The 20044-nt window shown below is 38.3% G+C and overlaps 1 protein-coding gene across 6 annotated transcripts in view; it reads left to right on the forward strand.

Moving 5' to 3' along the window:
- Positions 1-20044, forward strand: part of CFAP20DC (CFAP20 domain containing) — a 270326-nt gene that overhangs the window by 180052 nt on the left and 70230 nt on the right. For all 6 annotated transcript variants that reach the window (XM_059880049.1, XM_059880048.1, XM_059880047.1 and 3 more), the window contains one exon: positions 12824-13027. In XM_059880049.1, coding sequence (XP_059736032.1) covers positions 12824-13027 — 204 coding nt within the window. The remainder of the gene's footprint in view (positions 1-12823; positions 13028-20044) is intronic.

Below are 20044 nucleotides of genomic sequence, written 5' to 3' on the forward strand. Positions count from 1 at the left end.
GTTTCTCCTTTAGAGAAATACCTATTCAAATCCTTTACCTATTTTTTAATTGGATTTTTTGTCTTTATATTATACAGTTGTAAGAGTTTGGATACAAGTTCTTTGTCAGATATATGCTGAGACAACCCCAGTCTGTAGGTTGTCTTTTCATTTCTTGATGGTGTCTTTTGAAGGTCAAAAGATTTTAATTTTTATAAAGTCTGGTTTATCTGTTTTTTCCTTCTGTTGCTTGTGCTTTGGGAATTACATCTAAGAAATCGTTGCCTCATCCAAAGTCGCAAAAATGTACTCCTGTTTCCGCTTCACTCTATGATCCATTTTGAGTTAATTTTTGTATATAGTGGGAAATAGATACTCACCTACAGTTTGTGTTTTTGTTTTGTTTTTTTTGCATGTTTGTATTCAGTTAGTTGTGCCAGCTCCATTGGTTGAAGGACTATCCTTTCCCTATTGAATTGTCTCACACCCTTTCTAAAAATCAGTTGACCATACATGTAACAGTTTATTTCTGACCTCTCAGCTCTATTTATTGTATGTCTATCATTATGCAGTGCTACACTGTCTTAATTCCTATAGTTTTGTAGTATAGTTTTGAAATCAGTAAGAACTTCATTCTTTCTTATCTTGATTGTTTTTGCCATGCTGAGTTCCTTGCATTTTAATATGAGTTTGCTGATCAGCTTCTCAGTTTCTACAAAAGAGGCAGCTGGGGTTTTGGTAGGAACTGCCTTTAATCTTTAGGTCAATTTGAGGAATATTTCAATTTTACAGTCTTTCAATCTTCAGTATTTTAGTCCATTGGCTGTTTTTCCATTTCTTTGTGTGTTTAATTTCTGTCAGCAATGTTTTATAGTTTTCAGTGTACAAGTCTTGCACTTCTCTTGTTAAGTTTATCCCTTTCTTATTCTTTTTGATGCAGTTGTGAATGTAATTTTTTCTTAATTTCATTTTTTTACTTGTTCATTGCTAATGTATAGAAATACAATTGATCTTGCAACCTTGCTGAACATTTATTAGTTCTAATAGTGTTTTTGTGAATTCCTTAGGATTTTCTATGTATGAGATCATGTCACTGCAAATAGAGATAGTTCTATTTCCACTCCAATCTAGAGGGTTTTTTAATTATTTAAACATAGTTTGTTTACAAGATGCCTATCTCTGCTGTACAGAAAAGTGACTCAGTTATATACATATATACATTCTCTTTTTCATTATGGTTTATCACAGGATATTGAGTATAGTTCCATGTGCTATACATTAATGGATATTTTTTATTTCTTCTTAATTGCGTCCACAAATGGATTTAATTTGGGTGAAAACATTTTTTTCTTTCAATATATATAAGATTTAGTACTTAATAGAGTGGCCCCAATATTGAATTCTAAAACAGACATGGTGTATTCAAACAGGCCTAGAAAGATTCTGTTGGTATGATTCATAAGAAATGTGCTTGATGCAAGAACATTTTGAGAATTATTGTGGAACTAGAAATCCATTTAATATTAATATGAATGCAGGTGTGAAATTAACCTTTGCTGGCTAGCATTGTAGTCCATATATGTACAGTACTAACATCTATGGGGGTTTCTACCACTTAAGTTCGGTTTCTAAAATACAGGGCCTCTGGGGAATGGGATATACTTATTCCAGTTCTACTTCTAAATAAGTAAGAGCATCTGTTCTGCTGACAGCCTATCAGATCAGATGTTCTTCTAACTGCTATAATACACTGACCAAGAAAGGTGAGGCCTCTCTCCTCAGGAAGCTTATATCTGTTGAAAGATACAGACAACAAGTAAACAAGTATATAAAATGATTCTAAACTATGATAAGACTTGGGAAGGAAAAAACAGGGTGATAGAGTGGTAGTTTGGGCAGAATTGTGAGTACTTTACCTAGTATCTGCCTGAATGGGTGACATTTTAACTAAGATTGTTTAAGATGAAGGCAACCATGCAAAGAACCAGGGACTAATGTTTTAGGCATCAGGATTAGTAGGTTCAAAGCTCCTGAAATGAGCATCATTGAGGAATAAAAGAGGCTCCTGGAGCTGGGACATATGGGCAGGCAGAAATTAGAAGAAGATGAGAGCAGAGAGGTAAACAAGCCCAGATCATATAAAGTCAGGAAGCACATGGTGAGGAGAGTGGCCCTCATTCCAAACGCAGTGAGTGGTAAGTCTTTGAAGGTTTTTAAGCAAGGCAGTGACATTTATATTCAGTCTCCTTTGGCTTCCTCCAGAGTAGATGTAGTAGGGCAGACATAGAAGCAGCGAGGGCAGTTGAGGCAGTACTCTTGGAGTTCAGAGTGGAGATAAAGAGAAGTAGCAGATTACTGGAATAACTGGGTGTAGCACTGATAGGATGTAAGAAAAAGGAAGCAGAATCTAGGATTCTTAAGAATCTAGGAAACTTAAGTTTGGAACTTGAACAGTCAGATAGTTGTGTCAGTCTGGGCTGTAGCAGATTGGATGTATCTGAGTCATCAACTTAGTCATCAGGGTACCACAATCAGGAACTGTAAATGGACATTTCTAAAATCTGTGCTCTCTGAAAGTGCTGACGTGAAATAACTTTATGGCAACAGTAAAAGGCTCTTACAGAAGGAGGTGCAGGGAAATTGTCTTCCTATCCCCCTGATACGGAAGAGTACTAGTAATTCTAAAGGAACACTTACTGAAACTAATTTGCTAACTGCTTGGTAAACTTCTTTCTGGCAATGTGTTATTCATATTTTAATAGAGTTCTCTATTATTAAGTTCAAATATTTTTAATTAAGAAAGAAATACAGCCCTCTGGGTAATATTGCAGTCATATATATAGCTGGTAATTAAACTTTTCCACATGTATAACTGCATTCAAATAATTTTGAATGAATCATTTTAAACCTGCAGATGTCATTGTGTGCATCTTAAAACAAGTAAACAAGACATGTATAGCAATCTTTGTGGTTCCAGAAAATGTTAGAGCTTACTGAAGAATTATTTCATAAGAAAGACAAAATATGCTACCAATCACAAATTCAGGTATTTTTTTTTAAATGCTTGACTTTTATAGAGAAAACATTTTAAAATGAATCATATATAATGAGCTTAATTTTCACATTTCCATTTTTGAAAATCAACTGAATTATGGAAAGGCCCTTTTTTAAAAAGATATTTTAGGCTGTGATATAATGTGAGCAAATTTTTCTTTTAATTTTCAAGTCATTTTTTGGATAATGAAAAAGGATTAATTGCCTCCCTGATAACTTGAGTCCCAGTATTGGAGCAGTGAATATCTATCTATATCTAAAAATATCATATATATTTTTAAAGTTATAACAGTTTGCTATTCAGTGCAATTTATGCTTAGAAAACTTAGAAGAAAATAAATTTGTAAGTTATTTTAAAGTTCTAAAGGCATTATTCCATTACATAAATATTTGCATTTTCTAAGGTACCCTTTGCTCAAAGTGAAACCATCTGTCTGTCTTTGAATTTGTCATTCAAGTATGCCATTTGCAGTTGTCTTTCCAACAATACCACATTGTTTGAAGAATTCATAAATGTCTTTCTGACCCCTGACTTGCTTCATCAACAGCAGTATTCCAGTGTTCCAAAACACCTGTCTTGGGGGCAGGTAACTCTGTATATCAAACATCATCCTGGTCCAATTGTGCAGACTCTCTTAGGGGTAACTCTCCCTCCTGCAGCAGTTTCCACCATAGGTACCCACTGACCTCATGCTGCCTTGAGCCTTCCCCCTTGCAGCCTTTAAGACCTTCCCCAATCAGGGCTATATGTCATATCTACCCACATTTTCATTCTTCAAAACAGATAAATCAGGAGCAGGGGACACCATGGTTCAGAGCCCCAGCTCAAATCAGCCAGACTTGATTTGAGTCCTAGCTTTGCTTTTTTTAGTTGTGTGACCGTGGACACATTTCTTAACCTCTTTGTACCTTGGTTATATCATGTGTAAATTTGGAAAAAATAACAATACTTATTCCACAGGATTTTTGTAAGTATTAAATGAGATAGTACATGTAGAACACTTAGCCCATAATCCAACAGGGTATTTTCTTATATCTATTTCTGAGTAGTTAGAACCTGTCAAATTCAAATCAAATTCTCAAAACTAATTATTGAGACTGTTCAGTAAATGATGACTATATATGCTTTTTGTCCTTTGCTTATAGTTGAATCAAGTGTTAACATATGAGTAAATTAATTCTGCTAGGTAATGTGTTGATATTTTTTCAAGGATACACTGAAGAGAGAAAACTGTTTAGAAGCGGGCTGTGGTATCTCTCCAGTCCTCCCCCAGAGACCACCCTCAGTGTGCCTGCCATGTTCCCAGAGCTGAATTGGAGATGCGTAGCTTCATGATTGATAGAGCAAACTGAACTTGGGCAGGACTAGTAGCATTTCATAAACCGTAGTGTTATCCATGGGAAGAAAGTTTCACTTATTAAATTGGACATTCCTGCCAATTTATAGTCTTTGGGAAAAGAGTCTGATGTTTGATGTTTTGTTGAAGCTGCACTCTTTCCTTGTCTCCGAAAAAAAAAAGGTCATTATCTCAGTCTTATCTGTCAATGTATTGCTGGGGATATTGCTGAAGCTACAGAATTTGGTGATTAAATAACATTTGTGTCACCAGTAGAAGTATTTGAATTAGACATAGAAATTTCCCAGGTGGAACGCGTTTCTAGCCCTCTGCCTTCTTTTTGAATATTTTTCAGTCTGACTGATATATAGTGTGGTTTGTTTATTTCACTTTCTTTGTATCTAGTGTCTAATTTAGTTGTTCACCAGGGCAAAATGGTCTCGAGTAGATGTGTGTTAAAATAATCTAAAACGGAATTACAGTTAAGATCCAGGTGATGATACCGAATTGCAGAAGTTATTAGGATATGTTTATGTCTCCATTTCTGAGTAGTTGTGCAAACAACATGCCATTTACTTTGATAAAGAGGAGCAGTTTCAAATTCTCAAAAGTTTCAGAAGTTGTAGCTAGAAAGTCTTGGCAAAAATTGAGACTATCAGAAGTATGAATCAATGAGAAGACATTAGTGGTTTAACCAGCACACTTTGGCATTTCATCGTCAGTTCTCCAATATTCTAATGCTAAGGGTTAGATGGCATCCTGCTAGTTACGTGTTTATGGAAGAAATCCATCTTCTTTGATGTCTTGGTTTTCCTAATTCTAAAGAGGAGCAAATTAAATAAATTTGTCATTTTCCCACTATATGCAAGAGATACTAGGCTGTTTTCTAAGCACATTGAGATCGAGGTCTTTGATCTCAGTCAGACTTGATTTGAGTCCTAGCTTTACTTCTTTTTAGTTATGTGACCCAGACACATTTCTCAACCTCTTTGAACCTTGGTTATGTCATGTGTAAACTTGGAAAAAATAGCAATATTTATTTGTCATGGGTGTTCTAAGTATTAAATGAGTACATGTAGAACATTTAGCCCATAATCCAGCAGGGTGGCTTTAAAGATCAGGAGTACTTGCTGTGTGCCAGGCTCTCTACGGGTGTCCCACACTATCTCCAGTCTCCATCTCCCCCTTTGAGAGGACTTACTTCTTTGACAGACAAGGAAGGAGAGAGATTTGGCTTGTTCACATATAATAAGTGACAAGGCAGAGTATCAAACCCAGGAATTCTGGCCAGAAAAGCCTGTAACTCCCACCACACTGGACCATCACCCCTAGTTAAAGACCACTGAAAAAATTCTGTGATCAGGTGGCAACTTAACTTCTATTGCCACTTAAAGCTTTATAGTATTTTAATGTGCAGATACTGCAGATGTTGGTTTATCTGTCGTTACTGTTTTACAACCAGTTGTATATTCTAAACAGTTCAAACTTATCTAAAGGTGTCATCTTCCCATTCCAGAAGCATCCATTGTCTTACCTCTGCTATTTTCATCTCTATAAGAAATTTTATTGTTTTCCTTTTGATTCTTTAAATAATTTTTAAACTACCATTTATTGAATGGCTTTATGCTTGTTCAGTGTACAAAACTACAATCACCTTGTAGATGGCATATCCTTGGGCATAATATAAAACCTCTTCAATTTGCTGTTAGTAGATTCCTTCTAGTCTATTATTGTTAAAACTTAGAAGTTAAATGCTGGAAAATTAAAAATTGTTTATCAGTTGTTTAACGTTAATAAGAGCACAGCTGTGTTTGTCAGAGATTTCTTTCTGAAAATTAGCAAGCTGACTACCAAGGCAGAAATGTATGGAAGTATATTTCTTTTTAGGTCATGGATTAAAAGACTGTTCTATACAAATTTAGCACATGAATATAAAGATTTTTTTTTCTTTAAATCCTTTCATGCCAAACAAAAGAGAGAGGAGAGCCACATATACAAGATAGAAGTTATCTCTTTGCAAGGAATTTTAGCACTATTGGATTTAATTACCCAAGAATTCTTTACCTAAGACATTTTGGGAGATTAGTATTCCTGAATAATGAAGTATGGATTGAGTGTCTCCAGGTCACATGCCAAAATTTTTGTGACAGACGTTTCAGAGGCATCATTGGGTTTGGTTATGCCTGTGTCCATGCGAATGCTGTCAGCGTAAAACATGTTCTAGGTTCAGACCAGTTGGTTCTTTTGGATAGCCTGACTCTTGATTTACACTGTGCAAGTTGACACTGCATCTCTTACATTTAGCAAAGTTTTTCAAGTTGTACTGTGGCTTGGTCTTTAAGTTTTGATTTATATCTTTGCATGGTGAAGACACATGGTGAAAGCTACCATATATTGCGAATGAGTTGTGTGTTCAAGTATGTGCCACTCACAGCTCACGTTTGTGGCTTCTGTCTTCTCTTCATTCCTGTTGTTAGTCGGCCAGTGCCCCCAATGAATCAGAGCAAACTCTTATGTGGGATAAGTAGCTTAGGAATTTGAAACAAGTCTTCCAAGGAGCGCTCGTTGGAGAAGAGATGTCCTAGAACACTAATTTACCGTCAGCTATTAGTATTAAAAATGTCAGTGTAGAGATTAAACACTGTCTGCAAATAGCAGTCAGGAGGAGATTAATCTTCAAATGCCAATTAAAATCTAAAATTAGTTTTGGAAAATGGACTTCTGCTTTTCTTGTTGTCATGTTGAAGTTCAAAAAAACTTCCAAAACTTTCTAATTATATCTTTTTAAACTCTTAACAATAAATACAAATTTGAAACTACCATGATACTGACTCCCAAAAGGAAAATTGCCTTTTTTCCTCCTACTGATACAGTTCATAGTAAGGTGCCAGTGAGTAATAACTAATCACTTCTTAGGAAATCTCTTTTTGATTCTCAGACTTTTGTGCTCTTGTTCACAAAGAAATATGCATATCATGAACACATACTTTGAAGATTTTCACAAACTGAAGGAACTGATCATCATCTGAATCAAGAAAGAAAACAGTGTCAGCTGCCCAGCAGCCCCACTGTCCTCCCTTCCTGTTACTATCCTGTGCTTTCGTGCCCTCAGGACTACCCCCTACCCGCCAAGACTGGTTTTACCAGTGAATGCTCCCTTACGTCTGGGTTCTCTGGCTCAGCATTTCTTTTATAAGAGTCAGTATATCACTCATTTCAATGCTATATAGTACCCTCCTGTGTGGCTCTCATACCATTTATTTACCCATTCTACTGTTGGTGGGCATTTGAGTAGTTTCTATTTGGAAGCTATTAAAATTATGTCTTGTGATAGAATCCTAGATTTTTTAATAAGACTTGGGCAGGGAAGTAGAAGCCATCTGGTCTTATAAGATTTAAGTTAAATTCTAGGTATTTCCATCTTTGTTACTTTGGAACAGTATTATAGATTTCATTTCTAAAACAGTATATATTTAAGTAAATAGTGCTTTCTATGAATATGAGCTCCATATGTCTAGCTTGCCCCATGTTTTCTTGCCTGATGCTTACAGTAGGCTTCCCTATCATGCTTCCAATCAGTCCTTCAATGCCAAGCTTAAAGACCATCTCCTCCATGATGCCTGATCCTACAGGAAATGACCTCTCTCTTTTCTGAAACACCAGACTATTTGGTATATCTACCTTTTCTCATGTTACCTTTCATATCCTAAGAGCCACCATCCCTTTTGTAGTAGTAGTGCCTTTCGAGTCTTGGTTTAACTAAAAGAATACAAAGAAGATTGCTTGTTAGAGCTTTTACTAAGAGTTTTTACAACATGATGTCCCCTGTGTCCTAGGTATCAGGCACTGTCACAATGCAAACCTGATTCAGAGTCTCGAAAATGTTACAGGCTCCAGAGTGAGAATAATGACCCAATTTTCTCTCAGTTCTATTACTCTCCCATCCATGTAAAATAGGAGGTTGGTCATCTCATTTTATTAACCCATGGCCATGTCTGATTCTGCCTCTACACCACCATTGTAAACTCAGCCTTGTGTCCCCCTCAGTTCAGTAGAGTTGGTTCTTAGCACAGATTCTATAGGCAGAAGTTTGCTCAATTAAGCTATTCCACATTAAAATCTTGAGAAGACAGATTAAGCGGAGGGCTTCAAGTTGAAAGATTATTTTTATTTGTTGTGTCTTATCATTTTGCTGAAGTTACCGGTTTTCCTTTTAATCACTATCAAAACTCTGTGTGATTATTAATACCATACATCAGTATATGTTTCCTTATTGTATACTCATTTCTTTAGAACTCTTTATCCCTCCTAGATTGTAAAACCTGTGAAAGCAAGGGCCACATCTTAACCTTTGTAGCTTCACAGACTTACGTTCCCAAAACTGTCTGAAAAAAGATCAATGAAAATGAATGGATTGAATGGCTTTATAAGGGAAGGACTTGCCTGGGAATCTAAGCACAGCTGAATTATATAGCCCCAAGCCCATTACCTGCTCCTAAAATAAATCTGATTGATATTGTCTCTCCTCTGTCCTACAAGGATATTTTGAGACAAAATTGGGTAATACGTAACAGTTTGAGCCTTTCAGAGATGGAATTACATAAGGCACTTTGCCTCTTAGGAGTTGCATAATTTAGTTAGATGACATCTTGTGCTGGGTCTACTTTAATGTGAAGACTTTATTGCAAGCCTTTATATTTATATAAATTATTTAGCCTTTTCTGGGGTTTTGGAATGGTTCAAGAGATTTCACATCAAGAATACATCAAGGGACTAAGTTAATTATCTCTCCGCCACCAGTTGCTCTATTCATGACCCTGGTGTCTCTGCTCACTTTTGGTTTTGTGAGGCTTTTTTCTAATTTTGCTGGGCAGTTGCATCTTAGTCACATCTCTGTTGTAGTATTGATGATGATACATTATAATAGCCTGATTTTTTTTAATTGAAGCATAATTGCTCTGTAATTTTGTACAAAATATATATAATTGACATAAATATATGTCAATCCTACTCTCTCAATTTGTGTCACCCTCCCCTTCCCCACTGTGTCTACATGTCTGTTATCTATGTCTGCATCTCTTTTCCTGTCCTGAAAATGGATTCATCTGTACCATTTTTCTAGATCCCATATATATGTGTTGACACCCAGTTTATAATACCTGTTATCTCTCCCTTTCTAGACTGTGAGCTCCATGAGAACAGAGATGTGTCTCATTTTCTTTATGCTCCTAGGTCCTAGCATAGTACAGAATAGGTGAAAAGGGCCAGAGGAAATGAGAGGAAAGAATAATAACAACAGGGCACAAATCATCAATTTGGAGACACTTAGTAGAGCTGTTAGTCAGGTACTGTGCTAAGCATTTGGTACTCAGTATTTTAGTACACTGAAAATCCCACGAGTTACATACTATGCTCCCATTTTACAGATGAAGAAACGAAGGCATGGAAAGATAAAGTGATTTTCCCAATCACATACAGCTGGTAAAAGGTGAAACCAGGGCCCAGACTCAGATCTGTGTGGCTTAACCACTGGCCCGTTAGCTCTTGTTTTTCTGTCTTAGCACCCAAGGTTGTACCTCAGGCTTGTAGATTAAATAAATAAAATGGCTGAATTAATCATACTAAGTACATATAAAAGTTTTATTCTTAATAAAAATTGTGAAAACAAAGTTTCCTTTTTCATTTTAAAAGCATGTATCATCAGTGCATACCTGTGTGACATGTTGGGCTTCCCTGGTGGCTCAGTGGTAAAGAATCTGCCTGCAATGCGGAAGACCCAGGTTCGATCCCTGGGTCAGGAAAATCCCCTGGAGGAGGAAATGGCAACCCACTCTAGTATTCTTGCCTGGGAAATCCCATGGACAGAGGGGTCACAAGAGTTGGACACGACTGAGCAACTACACCACCACCACGCGACATGCCAGAATGTTCAGTTCTACTTCTTGACAGAGAAACTGAAGGGCAGAAAGTCATGTGTTTACTGTTGACCCCAAAGTCAAATGGCTAGTCTTTGTTTCACATCTGATTACTGAACTACTTTTTTTTTTTCAATTGAGTTATAATTAATTCATATATCTAGATCCAGCACTCCTTCATGCTCGCTGTATATTTCTAAATAAAGTCTTGCATTGAGTTAGCAAAAAAAAAAATAATAATTAATTCATATACCATAAAGTTCAGAAGTTTTTAGTATATTCAGGACATTCTGTAACCATCACTACAACACAGCCTGCTTTCAGAACATTTGCATCACCCCAGAAAGAAACCCCTTACCTGTTAGAGATCACTGCCCATTCCGTCTCTCCTCAGTCCCTGGACAACCACCTGTCTCCCTTCTATCTCTGTATACTTGCCTTTTCTGTATATTTCATATACATGAAATCATATAATCCGTGACCTTTTGTCTCAGGCTTCTTTCACTTAGCATAATATTTTCAACATTCACCCATCTTGTAGCATGTATCTTTATGGCTAATAATACTCCATTGTATGGATAAACAAAAATCCATTCATCAGCTGATGGACATTTGGTGGTTTCCACTTTTGGGCTATTATGAATAATACTGCTAATGAACATTCATATGGAAGTTTCTGTACGCATGTATATTTTTAGTTCTCTTGGATATATCCCAGCAAGTGAATTGCTGGCCCCAGGGCCCATGTTTAATGTTTTGAGGAACCACCAAACATTTCCAAAGTGGCTGCACCGTTTTATAATCACAACCAGTGATGTGTGAGGATTCCAGTTTCTCCGCATCCTTGCCAGCACTTGTTACTGTCTGTCTTTTGTATTATAACAATCCCAGTGGATGTGAATGGTCCCTCATTGTTGTATTGATTTGCTTTCTCTAATGACAGTGATGTTGGGCATCTTTTTGTTTATTACCCCCCTATTTATTTTGAATTTAAATTGTTTTTATTTTTCCCTTTTTAAAGTGCCTTTTTGGGGAATATAAACTTTGTTTTTCTTCTTGTAATATCTGTTTTATTCAAAGAAGTCTCTAAGCATATTAAATGCTCATGGACTCATTACTCATGACATCCATTAAGGGTGTCAAGCAGCTGAAGCCATGAACTATAAGAATTTAAGTGAGTTTCCATTGAAGTGAGTTTCAACTTCACAGAAAATCTCTACATCACATTATTAGATCACAGGCTTTCATAACCCCAAAGTTATGATGATGATAATGCTTTATTAAAAAGCTTTTAGTGTCATAGAAACACTAAGAATTTTTTCAATTGTTATTTTCTTAACCTTTTACATCCTGATGAGGCAGAAGAAAAGACAGTAGCTATCTCAAAGAGTCATCCAAGAAAACAAATTTAGAAATTTGAATATCTTAAAATGTCTTATGTATCATGGAAAAACTTTTTGAGCATTATCACTGATTCCAGATGTACAAAAATATTTCAAGTTTGTTTTCAAGTTGTATGCCAGTCCTGGATGTAAATCACACTGCTCATTCATATGTGATGCTAACATTTCAGCAATGTTGAAGTTAATGTTAGCTACCAAATTTGGTTTAAGCCAGAGAAAAGGGAAGAGGTTTGAAAATTCCATATGCCATTTTCTTCCCTATACATTGAAATAATATTTATACTAGCTCTGAAGATTTATAGTAGTAGACTTGACAGATTACATATGTATAGTAAAGTCCATATGAATTTAAGTGTTTATGGTAGCTCTGAGGTCTTTCTGGCTTTCAGACCTTACATGTTCCCATCTTCAGTTCATATTTTATTTGGTGGCTTTTAACATTAGTTATCTTCATTCTTACTGTTAGTTGAATTTATTTGGTCCTAGTGTTCACACTGATGAAATTTGTCAATTCTCTTATAAACCAGACATTTTTATGGAAGGTGATTTTTTCTTTTACAAAAAGCTGTTTTGAATTTTTGTTTATTTAGTCAGTCCTCAAATACTGGCTGGGCTCCAGGTGTGAGAAATACAATGGAAGTAAGACAGTCGTGGAGCTTGCCTTTGTAGCACTCACACACTACCTGTGGACTCCAAAACCAGTTAGGTACCTGCGGCTGTGATGGTGCTAAAAATGTACACTGTAAGATTCTCTGAGAGCACATAATGTGGAGGAACTGACCCAGTTTTGAACTGTCAGGAAAAGCTTTTCTGAAGAAAAACACATAATCTGGGCCCTAAAGGACAGCTGGGCATTCGCACACAAGAAATGGCGTGTGCACAGGCACTAAGGCAAGAGTGGGTGTGACGCTTTTGAGGACCTGAATAGAGGACAGCGTGGCCGGCACGTCAGGAGAAGGAGACATGATGAGGCAGCCGGCAGGGGCGGCATATAAAGGCCTGTTAAAGATCTGGGCCTCTGTCAGTGGGGAGCCACTGTAGGGCTTAAGGCTGTAGAGTAGCATTCACAGAAGCCCATAAAATTAAGAAAGGCCAAGTGACTCATTGCTCTTTCAATTTCTTCTCTCTTGGTCAGGAGTATGACTGGAGAAACTATCAGCCCAGTGAGATTAGTGAATCTGAGTTGCAAATGCTCGCCAGCCTACGGCGGCAACAGAATGAGGAACTGGAGGATACTGGGGCTCCCTATGGCCTGAGCGCATCCCAGGTTGACAACTGTAACGTCAGCATAAGCACCAGCAGCGACGACACAACCACGTGGAACTCCTGCCTGCCACCGGTGAGTCCAGGGGTTTGCAACTCTGTTTACTGCCTTAATCAGGGATCCAGCCTCTCCGTAACAAAGCCCAGCCTTGCCTGGGAAAAGTAGGGCTGAATGAGAACACTTCCCATGAAAACTGTTCTGAAATAGTGTTGTAATACTGGAGGCATTGTCTTGTTTTAAATTATTTTATTTATCTTCAGATAATGGGCTTCCCTGGTGACTCAAACGATAAAGAATCTTGCCTGCAGTGCGGGAGATCTAGGTTCGATTCCTGGGTCGGGAAGATCACCTGGAGAAGGCCCTGGCAACCCACTCCATATTCTTGCCTGGAGAACCCAATGGACAGAGTAGCCTGGCAGGCTTCAGTGCATGGGGTTGCAAAGTATCACTACTAAAGTGACTTAGTTTGCACCTTCAGATAATGTATGTTAATTGTGTGGTGAGATATAAAACCCTACATGAAAATGAAAGAAAAAGAATAATTTTACTATAGACTCTAGGTATTTCATTGCATTCTCAGCTCCCTAGCACAAGCCCTGGCACATAGAACAGGCTCAATATGTGTTTTAAAAGTATCCGTTAAATGAATGAACAAAAAGGAAGAGACTATAGCTAAACCAAGTATGGCTTGGATACAGTGGCAGAAAAAACGTTTTTGGAAGTCACCGGATTTTTGCTGACTCCTCCCTGTGTCTCTGGCCATGAGAGGCATTGCAAGTGCTTCAGCAGCTTATACTATCCTGTATGTTTATACGGTTAAAGCACTCTTAAATGCAGCCCTTCATTTTTTCTATAGACTAGCAGGCGACCTGAAGCAGGCCACAGTCTGCCTGTTTTTCAGTTGAAGTAACTAAATTCTGGACTCAAGCTTCCACACCTGCTCAGTGGTAGAGCCCAGAACAAAGCCCAGTGATTTTACTGCGTCTATTCTTCAGTACAATCCTCATGGATCTTATGGTTTAATTGAAAAGACAAGGCAGAAACATTCACAGAACAGTCTAAGAAATGTCATGGGGCAGAAGAATAAAATCATGATATAATAATGGCAATTAGAGCTGCCATTTCTTTAAGACCTAAAAGCATTTAAGATCTCCATAGACCGAACAAACATTTACTTATAATGCTACATTCAACATCAGATCAAACATATTAAAATGTACTTTCAAATCCAGTAGTAAATATAGTTTTTTACCAGACAATTTTTGAAAGGAAATATAAAACTGTGCACCTTTGGTTCATGCTTATATAAAATTACATAAAGGTTAGTTTAAGTGTAGTTAACAGTGGATAAGCTATGTTTTAAGTATTGAGTTAAATATCAATTTTTCAATTTTCATTTTCTATTTTAAAGTAATTTTTTTTTTCCGGATCTCCACCTTCTTTGTAGCTCTTAGAAATCTCAGAGGCCCTGACACTAGGCCTTGTGTTTCTCACTACTCCTTGCTGCTATCCTATGTGGTAAGCACTATTGAGTTCCCATTTTCAGATGAGAAAACAGACTCTTGAGTAGAGTGACACAGAACTAGTTTGGCATGACTCTCAATTCTAAGCTTCTAGCCTCCATGATAAGGACTTCTTGATATGTGACTTATTTGTCAACTGAGTGCTATGAATATCTAGCAGAAGTTGAGATTTCTACTCTGGAGAGAACTTCCAAATCACAGATGAGAAATACAAATTGGTTCTAAGGATTAGGGGTGGTGGGGGCAATTATATTAGTTTTTCTTTAGTGTTCTTTTTACCACCTTGACCACCGTCCAAGTTGGTCTTGCCTTATTTAGCTGTGCTTTCATTAAACTGGATGATCAAGCATACATAACACACCAAGCAACCATGGTCCCAGAGAGTACCTACCCACCCAGAAAAACATACCCCTGTGTACTGGTTACTCAGAGTATCCTGATAGCCAGAGCTAAGAACAGAAGAGTAAGTTGCAGATTTTTGCCAATGCAATTTACAGTGGAATTGAAATACTGCCTTTCTTATAAAATATTTCTTAGCAGCCATTTAAACCATAGTAACAAAGAGAATAGTGGCCTCCTGAACAAACCCATTCTGTCATGAAGTAGCTCAGAGACCCAGCATTACAAAGGGCAAGCTGGAAAGTGATTATTCAAGACTGAAAAGGCTGAACTCTCAGTTGCCCAGGATACCATGTCCCCATCACTGTCCTGTTGTGGCAAGGGCTGAAGTCCCCATGCATCACAACTACTTCACTCTAAAAGTCTACAGCTGAAAATAACCATTGGTAATAAACTTAATAACCCCTCTATTTGACCAAATGAGAAATTGAAAACAGTCTATTTTTTTAGACAGAGAAAATAATTGAAAAAACCTACCTTTGGTATTTGTAAGATATATTTATTATTCCATCAAACTCAGTCTATTTCAATATTGAAACTATCAACAAATGGAAAATTGCATTCCTTAATGAATTCTGCATCTTGTTGCTCGTATAGAGTCTAAATAGAGCAATTTACAAGAACTACTATGGTCTTTTCTGGGAGCTCATAATTTTCTTTTTAGAAGTTGTACCAGGGCAATGAAAAAGAAGCAGTGGAAGAAGACATAACTTCATCACAGTGATATCCTGCTTTTCTTATGTCACAGTGATGGCACCATCCTCCACACTGATCCTCCACACTGACACTCAAACCAGAAATTTGAAAGACGTCTCCACTTCTCCCACCCCTTCATTTACCACATCCAATTGGTCGTCAAATCCTGAGAATCCCCTCTCCTTTTTACCTCTTAACCCTCCCTATCTAATACCATGCTCACATCAAAAGTGGCCAAGACAGTAAAGAGTCTGCCTGCAGTGTGGGAGACCCGGGTTTGATCCCTGGGTCGGGAAAATCCCCTGGAGAAGGAAATAGCAATACAATCCAGTATTCTTGCCTGGAAAATCCCATGGATGGAGGAGCCTGGCAGGTTACAGTCCATGGGGTCTCAAAGAGTAGGACACGACTGAGTGACTTCACTTTCCTTCATCTAATACCATAGCTTTGGTATTTCATTTCTTATCCAAATTCCCTCATCAATTTCCTAGTACTAAGGTGCCTGCAATCCAAGCACTATAGCGTGGTGGTTAGGAGCATAGGCTCTGAAGTCAAATCGCCAAGGTTCACATCCAAGCTGTGACCTTGTCAAACACATGGCACTGTGTCTGAGACATGATAAGCAATTAATAAATTAAGATTAGTTGTCATTATTATTCATGCTGGCTGTCTCTCTAAAGACCACATCTGATGTGATCTCATCCCTACATGAAGCCCTTTTGTAACTCCTCATTGCCTCTTTATCCTGGCATACACAGTCCCCCCACCATGATCTGAGACCTGCCCCTCTCTCCAGGATCATCTCTCACTGCTCTCCACCTTTCTCTCCATGCTTTAATCCCAGTGGTAATCCGCTAAAGGCAGTTTTACGCATCCTTGTACCTTGTACCAGTTTATCTCTTAAGACTCAGCTCCAAAGCCTTCTGTAATCCTTCTCCAGGCTCACTGAGAGAGGTAGCTTCCTTTCCGTCACAAGAGCCAGGATTATCTCCATGCTAACACTCACCGCAGCCTAGCTTGTCTGTCCCACATTAATTCATCCCACATTTTTTTTGAGTGGTACAATGTTCTGTGGATTGTGCTGGGGATACAAAAAAGTCTTTACTCACCCTAGAGATACTGTTCATACTATTCATGGGGTTCTTAAGGCAAAAATGCTGAAGTGGTTTGCCATTCCCTTCTCCAGTGGACCACATTTTGTGAGAACTCTCCACCATGACCCGTCCGCCTTGGGTGGCCCTGCACGGCATGGCTCATAGTTTCATTGAGTTAGACAAGGCTGTGGTCCGTGTGAGTAGATTGGTTAGTTTTCTGTGAGGTGGTTTTCAGTCTGTCTGCCCTTGGCCAACATCCACTGGATCACTGAAAAAGCAAGACAGTTCCAGCAAAACATCTATTTCTACTTTGTTGACTATGCCAAAGCCTTCGACTGTGTGGATTACAATAAACTGGAAAATTCTGAAAGAGATGGAAATACCAGACCACCTGACCTGCCTCTTGAGAAATCTGTATGCAGGTCAGGAAGCAACAGTTAGAGCTGGACAGGGAACAGCAGACTGGTTCCAAATAGAAAAAGGAATATGTCAAAACTGTATATTGTCACCCTGCTTATTTAACTTATATGTAGAGTACATCATGAGAAACACTGGGCTGGAATAAGCAGAAGCTGGAATCAAGATTGCCAGGAGAAATATCAATAACCTCAAATACGCAGATGACACCACCCTTATGGCAGAAAGTGAAGAAGAACTAAAGTGCTTCTAGATGAAAGTGAAAGAGGAGAGTGAAAAAGTTGGCTTAAAGCTCAACATTCAGAAAACTAAGATCATGGCATCTGGTCCCATCACTTCATGGCAAATAAATGGGGAAACAGTGGCAGACTTTACTTTTGGGGACTCCAAAATCACTGCAGATGGTGACTGCAGCCATGAAATTAAAAGACGCTTGCTCCTTGGAAGGAAAGTTGCGACCAACCTAGAGAGCATATTCAAAAGCAGAGACATTACTTTGTCAACAAAGGTCTGTCTAGTCAAGGCTATGGTTTTTCCAGTGGTCATGTATGGATGTGAGAGTTGGACAGGAAAGCTGAGTGCCAAAGAATTAATGCTTTTGAACTGTGGTGTTGGAGAAGACTCTTGAGAGTCCCTTGGACTGCAAGGAGATCCAACCAGTCCATCCTAAAGGAGATCAGTCCTGAGTGTTCATCAGAAGGACTGATGTTGAAGCTGAAACTCTAATACTTTGGCCACCTGATGCGAAAAGCTGACTCATTTGAAAAGACCCTGATGCTGGGAGAGTGAAGGTGAGAGAAGGGGATGACAGAGGATGAGATGGTTGGATGGCATCACTGACTTAATGGATATGAGTTTGAGTAAACTCCAGGCGTTGGTGATGGACAGGGAGGCCTGGTGTGCTACGGTCCATGGGGTCACAAAGAGTTGGACATGACTGAGCAACTGAACTGAACTGAGAAGTCTTGAGATACTCACCATATTGGAGATAAACAGCTCACTGTAAGAGAGTGATAACAAGATATCATTATTATGATAACAAGAGAATGATAATAAGATAAAGAGAGGAGGGAACACGTGCGAGGGAATAATTAATTCTACTTGTTGGTTTCAGGGATGCTTTCACAGAGAAGGCTGCAGGTAAGCCAGGATTCGAGAATGAGTGTAAGCTCATCACATAAAGAGAGGAGAAAAGGAATTCCAGGTTCTGAAAAGGAGCAGAACCAATTGTCTCCTTTAACAAGATTACCTCCTCTTGGTGCCTTTTTTTCTCCATCACCTCAAACAGGACTTGAAATGACTTTTTGCTTCCCTCATAATCACTGCCCACCCCTGACCCAACAACACTGCTGCTTACTCCAGCTACACTGCAGCTCACACATCCTGGCCCTGCCTTTTGTCCACATTCTGTTAGCCATGCCATTACCCATACCCTCTTCTCTGCCTGGAGACCCTCCTTCCCTCTTCTATACCTTGAACACTCCTGTGTTTGAAGGCCCAACTCAAATGTCCCATCTTCATGAAACCCTTTCTCCTGCATAGAATTATTTTCTTTCTTCTCTGGCTCCCAATATCTTTGGTGATAGCACTTACCACATCAGGTAACCACTGTCATCAGCATCCCTCGAGCCTGGTTGTGAGCTCCTTGAAGGCAGGACTGTGCCGAGCACAGGGCCTAGCATGAGGTCACACTCAGTCAGCACTGGTTGTTAGTTGTTTGGTTGAGTAAATCAGTCAATAATATGAAAAGATTCCTTTTTTACTCTAAAGTAAGGTAGTTTTATCAAAATTCCAAAATAAACATCAGCTGTACTTTGCATAAATAAGTCCTGAATGATGCTGGTAGTATTTTACATTCAAGATTTAATAAATGGATATTAAATACACACAAAAAGGAAAAATCTCCCTCTAAAGAAGATTTAGGCAGGTCACATTCAGTTTGGCATCTTTACTTAATGATTTCATACACATTGCAGTCAAACCAGGAAGCCTACAGAGAGTAAAACAAGTCTTTAGTAAAGTCTGTTGTGTTTACTACAAGCTTTGGCTTCTCAGCTTTCCTCAGCATCTGTGCAGTTCAGAGTAATATGTACTATTTAAAAAGTGTTTAGATATAATAAGTTAATCGTTTAAAAGTGTAATTAAATGTAACCATATTTCTCATAGCAAATTGGCTTTTGTAGGCATCTCTTGCTAAATAAATCAAACCTACTGAGAAATCCATTGGCATTTGACAGACAAATTTTTCAAAGTTTCTAACTTAGAACCAAATTCAATTAAAACAATACTTTTCAACTTCTGTGGAAACCAGGCTGCAAGTAATCAATTTTGGAGGGTTCTGTTAGGAGTAGCCCTCGTGAGATTTATTGAAAAACTGGGCTCTAGGCAGCCTTTGGAAGAGAGCTAGGAATTAGTTATAATGGATTCTTAAGTGAATTTTATTTTGGTGAAGGATTTTGATTGATAGGAACATAAAGCTATGTCTTGAGGAGTGTGTGTGTGTCTGTGTGTGTATGTATATGTGGTATACGGTTCCTTTTCAGGAAGAGGAATAGCTGTTAATGGAAAAAGTGACGTCCAAAATAATTTAGACTCTGTCAGCCAACCTGGTCTCAAATCCCAGCTCTGCCTTTTGCTAGCATGATCACCTATAAACTGGGAATAGTAGAGGCCCTTCATTGTGTGGGCATGGTGGGAATTGATTGCGTACTCGGAGTGTGTGTGCTTAGTGCCTCACATAATGAGCTGACACTAACTATAATTTGCTGCTCCCCCAAAGATGCTCTCCTCAAAAGACCACGTGAGTGATCAGAAAAGATTCCTAGGATATTTTCTCTTTTTGTGACCACTGAAGGCTGTAAGGGTGGGCTGAGGTTCTAGTGTGCCTGTTTTGATGTGAGCTTAGCATTCAGACTGACCCCTCAGAGCTTGACTTAACTCATTGTTCCAGTGTTTTGTTATTT

This window comes from Bos taurus, chromosome 22, assembly GCF_002263795.3.
Source record: "Bos taurus isolate L1 Dominette 01449 registration number 42190680 breed Hereford chromosome 22, ARS-UCD2.0, whole genome shotgun sequence".
NCBI lineage: Eukaryota > Metazoa > Chordata > Mammalia > Artiodactyla > Bovidae > Bos > Bos taurus.